At 36.1% G+C, this 15327-nt stretch overlaps 1 protein-coding gene across 3 annotated transcripts in view; it reads left to right on the forward strand.

Annotated features, from left to right (window-relative positions):
• The window catches only part of FCHSD2 (FCH and double SH3 domains 2), a 320644-nt gene that overhangs the window by 227656 nt on the left and 77661 nt on the right, over positions 1–15327 (forward strand). For all 3 annotated transcript variants that reach the window (XM_063093284.1, XM_063093285.1, XM_063093286.1), the window contains one exon: positions 10559–10681. In XM_063093284.1, the coding sequence (XP_062949354.1) occupies positions 10559–10681 (123 nt within the window). The remainder of the gene's footprint in view (positions 1–10558; positions 10682–15327) is intronic.

Raw genomic sequence — 15327 nt, forward strand, 5'->3', positions numbered from 1 at the left:
AGGTCTCCTTGTGTGAATGCAATTGAGTGTCTCGCGGGGGGAGGTGGGGAGTGGTGGACCTCAGCTCCTGCCTCAGGACATGTGCATGCTGCATTGCTTGCTTGATTGTGGGGGGAGAGGGCAGCCCTCAGCTCCTGCCTCAGAAGAAATCTGCTATTTAAATACTCAGTTTTTTATTTTCTTAATTAATTTATTTTTAAAATTATTTGCTTTTTTTTTTTTTTTTTTTACATTCTATAATGTTGTTTGGGAGGGAGGGGGAGAAGGGAAATGGGAGGAAAGAGAAGGGGTGGGATTAAGGCCTGTGGCACCCCCCTCATTCCCACAGGGGAGACCAGGGGGCTTCCAGCAGTGGCTTGGTCATTGCCAGGCTGGGTGCAGATGTCAACAGGGTGTGGCAAAAGCCCTCGTCCCCCACCACCCCAGCTTGGGAACCTGGGGCCCTTCTTGCTGTGGCTCAGTGGTCATCACTGGGCTGTTTGCATATGTCAAGGGGGCATGGCCAAGGCCCTCGGCCCCCACTGCCCTGGCTTGGAAGAGCCCTGGGCACTTCCTGTGGCAGCTTGGTGGTCGTCGCTGGGCTGGTTGCATGTGTCAGGGGCTATGGCTGAGGCCTGAGATCCCCCACCTCCCTGGCTTGGGAGAGCCTGGGGCACTTCCTACAGCAGCTTGGTCATTGCTGGGGTGGTTGCACATGTTGGAGGGGGTGTGGCTGATGCCCTCAGCTTCCACCCTTGAGACTGGTTGGGGGTGTCAGGGGGCATGGCTGAAGCCCCTGGCCCTCCCCTCTTTCTGGCTTGGTAGCCCAGGGGACATCCAGTCCTTCTAGGTGTTATAGGTGTTCTTTGGTGAAATGAGACCTTTACTAGTTAATATCAAACTTTGTCTGGTTGTGGGCACTTTGTTTTTTCTTTCAGTTCTGTGTTGGATTATTTGCTGTTCCCACCACTTAAACTCTGTGCTGGAACTAATTTGTCGTCCTTTGCTTACTTCTAAAATGGGGGAACTTCCTGTGGGGACTAGCACTAGAGCTCTGTGGTTTAGCTAAATTGCTTCTTTGCTGTTGATTCCCTAGAGAAGGCTTTTTGTGCAGCTTGGGCATTAATGGTTGACTTTATAGGTACTTCCAAGTGTAGTGAGATCCGGTGTACCTGGTTTGTGTAGAAACTCCAGTCTGGACCTGAGTCTTTTCATCAAACTGCACCCCATGCAATTCTATATTCCTGACCAGTCTCCTCTGAGTGGTCCTACGCTGATTGGGGGGAGGATCAGCTGTCCTTGCTGTGCCCCAGTGTTCCCCTGGTGGGCCCATCTCCCCCATCGCCCATGCTCCAAACACTTCCCATGGGGCAGGCCATGCTCAGGTCCCTTGCTATGACTCACCGGCCTCTGAGTGGCTCGTTTTTTTCAGTTGTTGTGGCTCCTCACTCCTATATGGGTCCATGGAACCCTATTAGTGGTCTTGCTGGCCTGGGGTCACCAAGACCCTCTTCTCTTCCACTTCCAAGCAGCTTCATCTGAAGGACACAGCTATGGCTTTTGCCAGCTCCTGTTCCATGTGCTCTGCAGCTCCAGCATGGAAGCGGCCAGGATTCAAAATGGTCGGAGTAGTTTTTTCTTTTTCTCATTGTGGTTTCTCCTGCCTTCATGTACTCTGTAGGTCTCTCCTCCTCTTCCCCTGAGCTCTAGTGGCCCCAGCTTCGCTGTCATTGCTTTTTTATAGTTGTAAATTGGTTGATTTGTGGGAGAGAGTGACAGTGAATTCTGTCTATTCCACCATCTTGACAGGAAGTCTGAATGCTCAGTTTTTAACAAAAGAATTATGAGACATGTAAAGAAATAGGAATGTATGATCCATACACAGGAGAAGAAGGAGTCAATAGAAACTGTTCCTAAGGAAGTTCATACGTTGGACTTATTAGACTAAGATTTTACATTGCCTATTTTTGATATATTCAAAGAGGTAATGGAAACAATGTTGAAGAACTAAGGGAAACTATGGATATCTCACCAAATAGAGAACATCAGCAAAGATAGAAACTATAGAAAGGAACTAAATAGAAATTCTGGGGTTAAAAAGTACAGTAACTGAAATAAAAATATACTAAAAGGGCTCACCAGCAACATTGAGCTGGCAGAAGAAAGAATCTGTGAATTTAATGTCAGCCAGTTGAGATTATTCAGTCTAAGGAAGAGTAGAAGACGTAAATCTGATGTAAAAGACAACGCATAAAACAATAAATATATTGTAGATGGGTTTATGATGTATAAAGATATATTTGTATGACAGTAATAGCACAGAGAAGGGAGAGAATGGAGCTTTGTGGGAGCAGATTTGTATACTGTTGAAATTGTTTGCATTAATCCAAACCAGACTGTTTTAAATTAAGATGTTAATTGTAATCCCCAAGCAACTACTACAGAAATAACTCCAAAAAATATAGTAATAAGTAAATAAACAGAATTAAAACGGACCACAGAAAATATTTACCAGACCTTTGTAACTCCAAGGTCACAGGTTCAGATCGCAGTACTGGCCAGCCATCAAGGAAAAAAGAAAAGAAAGAAACAAAAAACAGACCTCGTGAGGAGATACTATTATTATCTCTTTATTTTATAGGTGAGGAAACAGACTTATAAACATTATAACTTATGCTACTCAAATACATAATAGAATCAGATTCAAAAACCAAGTCAGTTACCAAAATCACTTACTATAGACCTATAAGGGAAATAGATGAAATTTTCTGGTAGAGCATAGAAATGGTTAAGCTTTATTATTTTAATAACCATCTTTACAAGTACCATACTCTTTTGACTTTATCAGATCATAAATTTAAAGCTTGAGAAGGTTCAGTGTGTTCCCAGAGTGGCTTTGCTCGTAAGGAGTAGAACTGGGATTTGAATGCAAGTGTATATGGTTCAAGGCTATTCATTTCTGTTGAATTTCTATTGAATTCATTTCTATTGAATGATGCCATTTTGTGGTTGCAGCCTAAATGCTGTGTCGTTTTAGCACACTGGCAACTGGATGACCATAAGTAGTATAACAAATCTCTTTCAGCCATCTGACTTTTCTTGCATGCTAGTAGATAACTTGAGGACAGCATAGACTTTATAGAAAAGCAGTATTGAATTTTTCCTTTCCTAGCTTTGTAATTCACAAACAGAACCTTTCTTATATTTGTTTTCTCTTTCATAGAACCTGAAGTAACTCAGTGCTTTTAAGTAAAACAACCAAATATAAAATTAGGTATTATGTTTCTAATTTTACTTTATATTAATTGACACATTCAGCTACATGTTAAGATATTTACAGTAATGCATATGCAGCCCAGTACTTTCTCTGATATCTTTAAATTTGTAAAAAGCTATTTTTTCTTTTCAACCTGGTTAGGTACAGCTTGAGGTCTTCTGAGAAAGATAAACAAAAGCAGGCAGGCAATGTATTTTTCTTCCAACATCATCAGCAAAGAAGAACTGTAGAATTTCATGATTTAATTTTAGGATAACTCACATTTATCATCATCTTGATATTTATATCCTTGACTTTTACCAAAGGCTATTTTAGAAATGCCCATTGCTCTCAGAAAAGAAGAGTTTGTTTTTCTAGTGTGTATTAAGGAAACTCAAGAGATTTCACCATAACTCCATGACTGCAGAATCTGTGCCCTTCCTGGATCTAAATAAGGAGGCCACTGTTTAAAGTCCTCACTTTAGGGGAAATTGCATCAAATACTTAGAAAAATGACACATTTTTTTTCTCCTGATTCACCATAATTTTCCTTTGTAGTTCCAGGGAATTTACACTTTCCTGTAAAATAAATGTTCAGTGGAACATCCTAGAATTCTAAGTTTTTGAATTTGTCTCTGTCATTAAATAATAATTTGTCTTTATAATCCCAATTTTTTTTTTTTTTTTTACTATTTTGAGTATTTACCATTATGAGTTGGGTTCCAACTTAACTGATTTTAGGAGTCAAGTAGATCAACTGAATAAAGAGGGCAGAGGTAATATGTAAAAGGGAGTGTGTGGCTGTAGCTAACTGGAAAGAATATGAATGCTTAAAGGCATTCAAATTCAATTTTTCAAAAATAGTAATGGATCATTAAAACATATTGCTGGTCAAAGGCCTCATGGTGTCTCAGTTTAGATATTACAGAGCTCTTCCCCTGGAAATTCATATCTAATAGTCAAAAAAATTTTGACTATTTTCTAAATGTACATTTGGATGAGTTACCTACCAAATTTTTATATGGAGGCCACCAAGGAACTCATACTTCCAATTAGCTTATATTTGTACAAACCTTGAAATAATGCTTCTCCTACCATTTTTGAGCATATATGTGAATTCTAGTATATTATTAAGAAATATATGATTCTTCACACAGTTATCTTTGGATTGAAGTTTGTGCACATCTGCTCATTTAAAATTGAACGAACAAATGTACTTTGAGAACATTCTTGTACCTTGCTCATTTAAATGTGTTAATGCTAGACCAGACTCAGATGCATCTTTACCATGCTTACCCTTGTCAAACTATTATAGTTGTAATGCTTTTATCATTTATTCTAAACTTTAAATAATTTTCATATTACTTTAAATTTATAAAAAATATATGCAGCTTTTTTTGGATTGTATTTGTGATTCAGCTTTGAAATAAATTTGCCTACTTTAAACTTTTATATCTGTTTAATTGAGAACCAAGAATAGTTAAGGCAAACTAATAAGTTGTTATTATTTGCCATTAATTACCTATATGAATCTAGGGTTTTTTTCTTATAATGCACCCAAAAGATGCAATTTAGATATGACTGATAAAAGCTGCAGTTATCGTTCATTACCCTTTAGTTAAGGAGTATTTTGATTGCCTGTAACAATGACCCAACTCAAAGCAGCATAAGCAGAATGGGGATTTGTTAGCTCTGTAACCAAATCACAGAAAGGACGAGGTGGTGCTTGCTCAGGAGCCACCCAATCCAAAGACACTGTCAGTCTTTCTTCTCTACCCCCCTTTCCTAACTTCACCCTGCTAAATTTGTCATCACTGCTTTTCCTTGTGAGTAGGTTTAATTCTCTCCTACAGCAGATAGGCTTTATCTACTCGGTGGGAAGAATAACCATTTGGCGGGAAAGGTTGGCCATTTTGGACTCATCTTTCAGCTTCCATCCCAGGGATCACGTAAGTCAGGTTAAGTGCCCACCTCTGCCCAGTAACTGAGGCAGGAGTATGAGGTTCTGTCTTGCATACAAGCTTGGCCTGCAAGTTCACTCCTATAGTCTGGCAAGCAGGATCTGTTGCTGGAAAGAAGAAGGCATGTAAAGTCATATATGTTTCATGTCTCAGGAATCCACATAAAAAGATACCACTACTAAAAATGTTTGAAAATTACTGCATTAGACAAAGACTTGTGAAATCATTTACTTCTCTAGCTTGTACAAAATTGTACTAATGTTACATAACATAATTAGGCGTACTTTAAGTCATGGGGCTCAAGCGTGAGTTTATTCATATTTTTTTAGCCTGTGGATTCTGATCGGTGTGTTTGTTGAACATATATGTATTGAGCACTACCAGTATATCAAACCCTGTAATCAGCACAGAAGATGCGATGGGTAAAAGCAGACAGCTGTGATCCCTCCCTTCACGGAACGTAAAAACCCAAAGGAGAGACAGACAAACAAGCATCACCAGCATGAGATTATTTGCTATGAACAGAAGTTATCAAGCAAAAATCCAAGAACAATATTCAAAATAGATAATGATTAAATGAAGATCTTAAGGATGAGTAAGAGTGAACCAGACCAAGGGAGAGAGAGCAAGAGTAGTCAAGGCAGAGAAAAAGCCAGTGTGAAAGCTCAGAGGCTAAAAAGGAGTACTGGAGGAACGAAAAAATGCACATTGTAGTGAAAGCGTTATGGGGAAGGGAAATGAGGAGTAATAAGTGAAGACACTGAAGAGGCAAGACAGGTCCAGACCATGCGGTCCATGATGATTTTTTTTTAACTGTATCCTAAATTCGATGGGGAGTCAGTGAACAGTGTTGAGCAGTCAAGTAAAATATGCAGTTTAGAAACATCCTCCTAGAAGGCCTTGCTGACAGTGTGCTCCGAGATGTTATTGATGGATGAGGTCATCGTGCCCATTCCCTTGGATGAGATGCTGGTATCGGGTGTACCTGCTTGCGCAAAATACAGTTAGCTAGCATTTTTTTGAAGATATCCATGTCTGCGTTGATCAGGCGTGTTTGTCCGTATTATTCTTTACATGTGATGCTGTTGATTTGCTCTAATACCAAGATTTTGTACATAGGTGTCAAAGAAGAATCAAGAAGTGCAATATAGAAGAATGAGGCTTTGGTGTAATTAATGAATGACCAAAAATTTCCTCTGATGTAGGATGGAGAATATGACTATAACTTCTGTACTTAATACTCATATTTATTGTGAGTCAAATAAGTTATTAAATATAGAGGAAAATAGTGAAAAAAATACAGAAACATCCTCCTAGCTGCAGTGTGGAAATGGATTGGTGGGAGAGACAACTGGATGCAGGGCGACAGGAGATTGCTGCAATAATCCAGATGAGACAGGATGGCCAGAGGGAAGTAGCTGGGGAGATTAGGAGAAGGTGTTGGATTTGATAAATATTTAGTAAGTAGAATCAACAATATTTAATAATAACTGGATGTGGGGGGTAAGGCAGAGGGAAACGTAAACCTTGAATTCTATGTTTCTGCCTCAGACAGGTAAGTGGATAGTAGCATCACACACTGAGCAAAGAAAACAAAAAGAAAAACAGATAGAAAAGAGAATTGTTCAGTCTAAGAGGCAGTTTGATGTATAGCTTTGAAAGTCAGGGGAGGGAAATAGTGTATGGTCAAAATTTAAGTCAGTTTGATAAAAATTTAAAATAACAACAAAAAAATAGCATTGACCCAGAATTCTTCTACAACAGGATTTCAGGAAGTTGCCACATTGACCAAATCTTGAGCTATTGGCTCACAGACTGTTTTTGTTTTTCGTAACCTCAGAGGGTACCTCTCATCCTCTGGTCAAAAGGTGGGAGTTGGGGGACTAGTGTATTGATTTTCATATCACATAAGTAAATCTTTTAGTATAAGCAGTTAGGTACTGCTTGTTCACCAAGTTGCCATGCTTTTTTATTATTATTTTTAACTATAATGTTAAATAATGCACATCTATAATTCTGCTTGACATTTTTCAGATTTAAGTGAACAAAGATATTCACACATCTAAATTCAAAGCTATCAACAAAAGATTAGTATTTTTAAACAACTCTCATTTGGTAAGGTATTGCAGCCAACTTTAGATTATCGTGTCTGCTGATAGACCCTAGGATTCGTGTGTCAGTTATGTCATGACCCAATTAGGTAATATAGTCATGTGCCACATAGCAATGTTCTGGTCAATGAAGGACCACATATAAGATAGTGGTCAGAGCAATAGGCTATACCATATAGCCTTGGTGTATGGTAAGCTATACCATCCAGGTTTGTGTAAGTACACACTTTGATGGTCACACAGTGACTGAATCGCCTAACAGTGCATTTCTCAGAACACATTTCCATTGTAAAGTGATTCATGACTATATGTTTTATAGCTAAAATGAAGTGTACTGTAGCAACATTACTTCTCAAGTGTCTTTATAAAGTGTTCAGAATTTTTAAAGTGGAATTTAAGAAGCTGAGTTAATGTATAATTCCTGGTTTGTGACATACTTAGATCAGAATCAATAGTATAATTTCTCTAGTGAGAAATATTGTCTTTAATCAGAAGTAATCCTAATTATAGTACAGTCAAAAACAGAAGTAACAAGAGGACTTTGGTTTCTTTTTCTAAACCTGCCTCCACTACATTGCTAGTACAGTGCCCAGACACAATGGGCACTCAGTTTATATTGCAGTGAGATTCATAGAAACTGTGTGGGTGTTTGATTCACCTTAAAAAGTGTGGGTTCTTTTTTTGAGCTCATGATGTCTGTAATACCATTTACTGTATTTAAGTAAAATACTCCAGTGGTTTCCTGCAAATGCAAGGTTATAATCTAATCTACTAAGAGCCTGTCTAAGGCAAAAACCTTGTATCAGAAATTATATGCTTCTTTTTAAAATAAGTTCATGAAAAGCATGTCCTAAAGTAGGAATTTTTATTCAGACTTAACACCAGCGATTTCTCTGGTGATGTTACATAACTACATGGAAATCACATTAAAGGTATTTACACTGCCTGTATTTAAAGTGCTCAGTGGTGGCATCTAGTGGTTTAAACTCTATAGAAGGTGCAGCTTTGTTACTCAACACTGGGATTTTTAGAAATTTGTGTTTTTTAAAAAAATTGGTTTTATAAGTAAAAGTTTAATGGAATAGACAAACATAAGATACAGAAAGAATTTATTATAAGACCTCCACTGAGGATTCTTGTGTATAATACCAACACACGAGCAACAAAAGAAAAAATAGCTAAGTTAGACACTATCAAGAAAGTGAAAAGACAGCTCACAAAATGGGAGAAAATATTTACAACATTTATATCTTGTAAGAGTCTGGTATCCAGAATTTATAAAGAACTCTTACAACTCAACAACAAAAAGACAACCTAATTAAAAAATGGGTCAAGGACTTGAATAAACATTTCTCCAAAGAAGATACACAAATGGCCAATAAGCACATGGAAAGATGTTCAATATCATTAGATATTAGAGAAATGCAAATCAAAACCATGAGATACCATTTCCCACCCACTAGGATGGCTTTCATAATTGAAAAAACAAAATACCAAAAAACCAGAAAATAACAAGTGTTAGCAAGGATGTGGAGAAATTGGAAACCTCATACATTGCTGTTGGGGAGTAAATGGTGCAGCCGCTATGGAAAATTTGATAGTTCCTCAAATAGTTAAACATAGAATTACCTTATGACCCAGCTATTCCCATTCTTAGGTGTATTCCCAAGAGAAATGGAAATACATATTCAAACAAAAACTTGTATGTTAATGTTTATAGCAGGGTTATTCATAATAGCCAAAAGTGAAAAACTATTTTCCATCAAGTGATGAATAGATAAACAAATGTGGTATGTCTGTATGATAGAATATCATTAAGCTGTAAAAGGAATGAAGTACTGTTACATTGATGAACCTTGAAAACATTAGGCTAAGTGATAGAAGCCAGGCACAAAAGGCCACATATTATATGATTCCATTTATATGAAATATCCAGAATAGGCAAATACATAGAGATAGAAAGTAGATTAACGGTTGCCAGGGGCTGGGGTATACTCTCTGAAGTATAGAGAGTGACCACTTAATTGGTATGGGTTTTTTGTAGGGAATGGTGCAAATGTTTTGGAATTAGGTAGAGGTGTCTTTTGCACACTATGAATATCCTAAAAGCCACTGAACTATACACTTTAAAATTATTAAAATGGTGACTTTTATATTGGGTGAATTTTAATTTTACATTAATTTTTAAGAAAACCTGCATTGATTGGCAAGACTCTAGAACCTTTTTTATTATTATTATAGATATATTTTTCTCATAGTTCTTGCTAGTATATATGAATTCTATTTGTTCTGCCTTTTTTTAACCTCAAATTATTTGATACATACTTTTCATCTACAGTTTTTACAATTTTTATTTTGGTGGCTGTGTATGTTTTAATGACTATATACATCAAAGCTTAATCATTCCTCAAAAGTTCGGTGGTTTTCTCTTCTTTCCTTTTTTAGTTTCAAAGAGTCCTGATATAAGTGTTTAAACAAGTAAGGATGTTGGGCCGAGCCTGTGGCGCACTCGGTAGAGTGCGGCGCTGGGAGCGGCTCCCGCCGCGGGTTCGGATCCTATATAGGAATGACCGGTGCACTCACTGGCTGAGTGCCTGTCACGAAAAACCAACAACAACAACAAAAAATTAAAAATAAATAAATAAATAAATAAATAAATAAACAAGTAAGGATGTTTAAAACCCTTCGTAGATATTGCATTGGTGTTTCTTCCCCCAAACAGTATCTGAGTCACTTTTCTTTTTTTAAATGTTTCTATTGTGTTTTTTCTCTGATTGCTCTTTAGTAAATATATACAAATTTATAATCCTATCAAAAATGGGTGAAGAAAAATGGAGGAAATTAATGTTTATTGATTGTTGACTCTGTTCCTGGCACTGCCTGGATCCTTTCACATTCATTATTTCATTTAACTCCTATACCTACTCTGTTATGAAAGGACTACAGAAGCTAATAAGCAAATGAACAAAGATCAGAACCCAGGCATTTTGTCTCCAAGTTGTGTCCTGTTTTTCCACAGCTTTACCAATACTTGATTTTACCCTTTTTAGTTCCTGTTTATTAGAGAGATTCAAAAGTTTCCCAAGTGGTTGTTAACTGTTTAGATTGACTCATATGACAACCTGTATCATTTGTCCATTTATTACTGATAATAGATTTTAAACTGAAAATTCCTGCTTTCCTTGTAGACAGAAGGCATTGTGTCAAAGCTTTATTATAATTTTTTGCTTTTGTTTACTCCTCTATTACAGGCTCTTGATGGAAATGTGTATGATCACCTCAAGGATTATTTAATAGCCTTCAGCCGGACTGAGCTAGAAACATGCCAAGCTGTGCAGAACACATTCCAGTTTTTATTAGAAAACTCCAGCAAGGTAAGTTACCTTTAGTGCAATATGTGGTGTTATCCATCTTAGAATATAAAGTGTTTTTGCTTACAAAAAAAATGAAGGTACCAATGATATTAGAAGACTTTTTTAAAGGAAAAATTTCCTGGAAACAGCATTCCTTCTAACACAGTTGGAAGATGTTCTGTTCTTGTCAAAGAGTTGCTGAAGGTGGCACAATGAGTGAAAAGAGAGGTGATAATACAAGCCAGCTCAGAACGTCAGTCCATTGCTATGTGCATTGCCTTTGAGAAGAATGGTTTAAAGAGTTTTATCTTCCACTCAAATGAATTTTGGATGTACCCAGCTCAGTCATGTGGGGGAACAACAAGGTCCTGTGTCAGTGCAAAGAATAAAGGAGCACAAAGGGGAGAGTAGCATTTTATAATTGATTAAAAAATCAATACTACAGTATCTTGTTTTTTACAAAGTAAACCTAACTTTCTATAGCTATCATTCTTTGATAGTAGTATTTTCACTTAAAATTGTTGTGATCCATCAACTTTGCTGACATATTACACTTGTACAGAGAAAATAAATGTATTTGCTTCACTTCAAGATCTGATAGATTAAAATGTTTTATAGTGGCGAAACTATTCTTTGGAAGACAAATTGTTTCTGTGATTAGTAAATGTTATTTCTTCCTGATAAATTAAATGCATAGTAAATATTTCCTGACTGAATGCATGCATTTGTAAAAATATGTGCATTTTATAACTGCTACATTAAAAGATGCAGTTCAATATTCTTTTACGGCACGGAGAGTGGGAACTGGCTAATACCATTAGAAACTGTTTGGAAAGGGATCAGGGTATCCATCTTCACAAGGCTGTGTTCAAAGACAGGAAGGAAGAAGGGTACAGACTCTTCATCCTGAATGCCTCCTTATATGCAAGGGTACTTCAAAAAGTTTGTGGAAGAATAGAATTAAAAGATAATATGAATCTTTCCATGAACTTTTTGAAGTACTTTCATATATATTCTTGTTTTCAGTGTACCAGAGCTCCCAATTCTATTTTTAGAAAAACATTAAAAATACTAATTTGATATAAAAATGTAAAGATCACCAACCTGGTGGTTTGAAGTCCTGTCATATATCTATTTTCCTATATTTTACCCTCCAGGATACAATAAAAGGTATAAAAAGATTGATGTATAGAAAGAAGGATAGATGAAAGAAAATGTAGTAAAATGTTAAATGCAGAATCTAGGTGGTGAATATATAGGTGTTTACTATATAATTCTTTTGATTTTAATGTATGTATATTTGAAATTTTTTTTAAGAGGATGTTGAAAAAAAGAAGTCTATAAAAACATCTTGGCTTTCTTCTTTCTATGGAGTGGTTGATTTTTGAGTAGTGATCAAATTTTTTACATTTATTGGTCCATTCAGGTTTTCTGTTTCTTTTTTAGTACATTTTGTTAACTTACATTTTCCTAGACAGTTGTCTATTTCATTAAAGTTATCAAATTTGGGGCCGACCTCGTGGCGCACTCGGGAGAGTGTGGCGCTGGGAGCGCAGCGGCGTTCCCGCCGCGGGTTCAGATCCTATATAGGGATGGCCGGTGCGCTCACTGTCTGAGTGCGGTGTGGGCGACACCAAGCCAAGGGTTGCGATCCCCTTACCGGTCACAAAAAAGACAAAAAATAAATAAATAAATAAATAAGTTATCAAATTTGATAGCATAAATAGACTTATAAACTTGTTTGCCTGTATTGTTGTCTCTCTTTTTGTTTCTGATACTGTTTTCTCTCTTATTTTGATCAGACTTAGCAGTCTATTTTATTAATCTTTGCCAAGAGCTAGCTTTTGTCCTGCTTCTCAGTGTTGTTATTTATATTACCTTAATTTTTGCCTTTATCTGCATTATTTCTTTATACTTTCCTACAGTTTTTGTTCTTGTTCTTTTTCAAGCTTCTTTCTCTATGTAGGTCCTGTATTTTCAGTCATTCATGTTTTCAAGTAAATCCATTAAGGCTAAAAAAAATTTTTTTTTTCTGCTTTAACTGCATTCTGTCATATGTAGGGCTTTTGTTGTTATTTTACATTTTTTTTTCCTCCTCATTAACCCGTGAATTACTTAGAAGTGAGTTTTGTAGTTTCCATTCAGTGGGAGTATGTGGCAGGGTCACATTTTCTTTTTTTTTTTTTTTTTTTTTTTTTGTCATTCTTGTGACTGGCACTCAGCCAGTGAGCGCACCGGACATTCCTATATAGGATCCGAACCCGCGGCGGGAGCGTCGCCGCGCTCCCAGCGCCGCACTCTCCCGAGTGCGCCAGGGGCTCGGCCCTTCTATTTTTAATTATATTAGAAATTGTATTTTATTTTTATTCTAGTATACTTACTCTAATTTTATTAGAAAGGTTATCCTCTGACAACATTTTTTGAAATTTCATTTTCCAAGAATACATTACATTGGATACACTATCCTTAGTTTATAAAACAGGTAGACATATAGTCATAACGAATAGCTAATATTTTACGTGCACTTCACAATTTCCTAGGAGTTTTCAGCACATTTTATATCTTGAATTCCATGAGGTTGATATTACCATGCTCATTTTATGGAGAGGAAAACATAGGACGTTTATGTGGCTTGCCTGAGATCACGCACTCACACGTAGTGCTTTCTATTCTCTTCTACTATATTATCTCTTTCACTTGAATGATTTTAATAGATAATGAATTAAGAATTTGTGAACTAGTTTGGACACATTAAGAGATAAGATTTCATTTTCTGCATTCACTCATGTGAGTTTCTTACTCTCTAGGGATGATGAATAAATGAGATGCTTTTATGTTTAGGTAGGAATAAAAATTTAATAAGAATGATGTATCTTAGGAGATAGGCCTTTTTGTTCCAAGTACAAGAAGAGCTCACACCTACAAGTTTTATGCCATGTGCTTTTCTGTTACAAAGAAGTTGTTATGCTGCTGTTGCTATACTGTTGAAAACAGCCAAGTGATTTGATAGCCCAAAGAGAAGTTTGAAACTCTTTAGATTTTTTACTCTACACCATTGTTATTACTTTGTCTTTTGGTGAAAAAATTTATCATCCCACAAAATAAATTCTCCATATCTTTCATCTCCTAAATGGAAAAGATGGCCCTAGGAGCTTTTGTTAAATTTTAATTATTTATGAAGCTTGCTTTTCTCCTTAATATTTTATGAAATGCTTTGTATATGTAACTGAAGCAGATGTTGTTGTAGATATTTTCTCTAGGATAGTAACTCCAAAGATAGATAGCTCTAGTGATTGGCCTTTATATTTTGTTCGTGTGTGCTTGCTTTCTGTCTGCATAAGAAAACGCCAACTGATTAATAATGTAGCTCTTTTAACAATTAAGAAAAGAACAGTGTTAGTCTATATTTCTTTGGAAATTAAATTGTCTAATGTTACCGTTCTTAATGCCTTGAAGACTAACCAAAAAAGTAAAATAAAATGAAGGGGAAAAAACCACATGATCATTTCAGTAGACACAGAGAAAGCATTTGACAAAATTCAACACCCTTTTGTGACTAAAAAATAAACAAAACACTCAGCAAACTAGGAATAGAAGGGAACTTATGTAACTTGATAGCATTTGTGAAAAACCTACAGCTAATATCATACTTAATGATGAAAAACCAAAAGGTTCCCCGCCTAATCAGAAACAAGACAAGGATGCCCACTCTCAAACACTGTTATTCACCATTATACTGAAAGTCATAGCCAGAGAAATTAGGTAAGAAAAAGAAAAAAGGCATCCAAATTGAAAAAGAAAAATTAAGATTACCTCTATTTGCAGATGACATGATTATATATAGAAAATCCCATAAAATTCATACACACAAAAAAACTACTAGAGCTAATAAACTAATTCAGCAGTTATAGGACAAGATTAAAAACACAACTGATTTTTGTGTTTTTTGCTCCATCAGTGAATGATCCAAAAAGAAAATTAAGAAAACAATGTCAACTGCAATAGTCTCCAAAGAGTAAAATAACTAGGAATATTTAACCAAAGGGGTTAAAGACTTGTACACTGAAAACTATAAAACATGACTGAAAGAAATCAAAGACGACCTAAATAAATAAAAATAATAAACGTTCATGGATTGGAAGATTTCATATTGCTAATATTGTAATATTCCCTAAGTGATCTACCGATTTAATATCGTTTGTATCAAAACTCCAATGGCATTTTTTGCAGAAATGGAAAAGACAGTCCTCAAATTTATATGGACTGCAAGGGGCCCTGAATAGCCAAAACAATATTGAAAAGGAAAAACAAAGTTGGAGGATTCACGCTTCTCAATTTCAAAACTTACTACAAAGTTACAGCAATTAAGATAGTGTGGTATAAGCACAAGTATAGATATATAGAACAATGAAATAGAATTGAAAGTTCAGAAATAAACCCAAACATTTATGGGTGATTGATTCTCAACAATGGTGCTATAACCATTCATAGTCAATGGAGAAAGAATAGTCTCTTCAAAAGGTTCTGGGACAACTGGATAACTGCATGCAAAAGAATGAAGTTGAACCTCTACCACACAAAAATTAACTCAAAAATGGATCAATGATCTAACTATAGAAGAAAACTTAGAGGTAAGTCTTTATGACCTTGGGGATGGCCGGTAATTT

This window comes from Cynocephalus volans, chromosome 4 (genome assembly GCF_027409185.1).
Source record: "Cynocephalus volans isolate mCynVol1 chromosome 4, mCynVol1.pri, whole genome shotgun sequence".
NCBI lineage: Eukaryota > Metazoa > Chordata > Mammalia > Dermoptera > Cynocephalidae > Cynocephalus > Cynocephalus volans.